Below are 1,824 nucleotides of genomic sequence, written 5' to 3' on the forward strand. Positions count from 1 at the left end.
GTCGAACAACGCTATCCCGTCGCATAGGTCACGTGGATTTTCCCGTTAAACGTAGCCGTTTGTGCTTCGATCGACGTCGAAGCACTTGGATGTATTTCTGCTTTTACTCTGCTGTCATTTGTTTGTTGATCATTACAAATCGAATGCTGTATTGCTGTGCTGTCAATTAGAACTTTTCAGTTTAAATTGTCAGTTATTTTTTTGTCCAATTCTTTTTTTGTTTCAGATTTTTTTACAATGGCCCCCACGTGTGTCATATGTGGGCCTGTCCGCGGCGTAGGTATTTCCGTTCATAAATTCCCGACGACGGACCAGACGGTTCGGAATGAATGGTTAGATTTTGTCTCGCGCCACGGAATCGTTCGGAACCAAGTACTCGCGATGTCAAAACTGTGTTCGAGTCATTTCGATCGTGACGACTTCACGGTTACAGCCGTTCGACGTTTTCTCCGCCGTGACGCGGTACCGAGGAATGCCGTGTTACCAGATGCGCCAGTAGCAGCGGTCGAAGACATCGAGGTGGAAGTGGTAACGGTGAACGACGTTGACTTGGTCGACGAACAGAACAATGATGAAGACTTGATGGCCAACATCGTTGTCGTCGAAGAACTGATCGCCGCCCGAGTTACCGCACCGGCACCCGCCCGCTCATTCATCGGACCGATGGATCGCGTTTGTCCTCACTGCTGCGCGAGACATTTCATAGGTGAGCATTATATTTGTTGTGGAGATGGTAAAGTTTTGTTGACAGGTGACAGAGCGTTGCGAGAGGTTCCACTTGCACTGCGGAGGCTGCTCAGCGAAGACGGCCCGGAGAATAGGCATTTTCAGAACGAGGTCCGTCAGTACAACAATGCCATGGCGTTCGCGTCTCTGGTCACACAAGATTTCCAGGCACCCCCAAGACGAGGACCCAGAACGTTCGTCATGCACGGCCAAACGTATCATCTGATCAGTGACGCGGCCGCCGGACCGGACGCCATTCCACGGTTCTGTCAATTGTACTTCGTGGACACGCGGTTGGCGACCCAGAGCCGCATTCGAAACCCCGTCAACTCCGCGTGCAGACCGGATCTTTTGGAGAGACTGGACATCCTGCTGAGAGAGATCAACCCGTACGCCCGAATGTTCATGTATATGACGGAAATATGGAACAGAGAACAGTTTGCGGCTGCGGTGGAAAATCCGGCGAGACCGCCTCGGACTATAAGTATGTATTTTGTACGCGATTCCAGGGACCCGGGACGACGCAACGAGCCGGCCGTGCGTGAGATTGCTGCAGTGTTCGTTGGAAACGACGGCAATCCTCCGGAAAACGTGGACTTTGTTGTGTACGATCGGAATCCGAACCCCAACGTCAACTACCGGCGTATACCTTCCACCAGCCGTCATACCGACCCATTGCTCTATCCGCTATTATTTCCGCATGGCGAACAAGGATGGGCCACGTACATGCCGCACGAAGGACCGCGCCGTACCCGTGTCAATCAAAACGTTTCACCGAAAGAGTATTCGTGTTATCGTTTGGCCGTTCGTTACGACGGCTTAAACGAGCCGAACGCTCGGTTCAGTGCTATCCATAATAGTCGATTTTTGTTTCAGCAATATGCGTGTGACCATTATGTCAGAGTCGAGGCGAGCAGGTTGAGCTATTTGCGAAACAACCAGGACCAGTTGCGCTCCGAATCCTACCAGGGTCTGATGGACCATCTCGCCGTACAGGACGTTCCGCAGGATCAGCAACACGCCGTTGGCCGTCGCGTCATACTGCCCTCTTCCTTCGCAGGCAGTCCGCGTAGCATGCAACTCAATTATCAAGACGCC

The 1,824-nt window shown here is 52.2% G+C and overlaps 1 protein-coding gene across 1 annotated transcript; it reads left to right on the forward strand.

Annotated features, from left to right (window-relative positions):
* Nucleotides 1–352: 352 nt before the first annotated feature.
* LOC112693872 lies at nucleotides 353–1,824 on the forward strand (the record flags this gene model as incomplete). The annotated part of the gene is given in 1 exon segment (XM_025569117.1): nucleotides 353–1,824. A coding segment is annotated over 1 exon segment (1,443 nt), but the record flags the coding sequence as incomplete, so codon positions are not given.

The sequence above is a fragment of the Sipha flava genome, unplaced genomic scaffold (assembly GCF_003268045.1).
Source record: "Sipha flava isolate LNK unplaced genomic scaffold, YSA_version1 11909_pilon_pilon, whole genome shotgun sequence".
Classification (NCBI taxonomy): domain Eukaryota; kingdom Metazoa; phylum Arthropoda; class Insecta; order Hemiptera; family Aphididae; genus Sipha; species Sipha flava.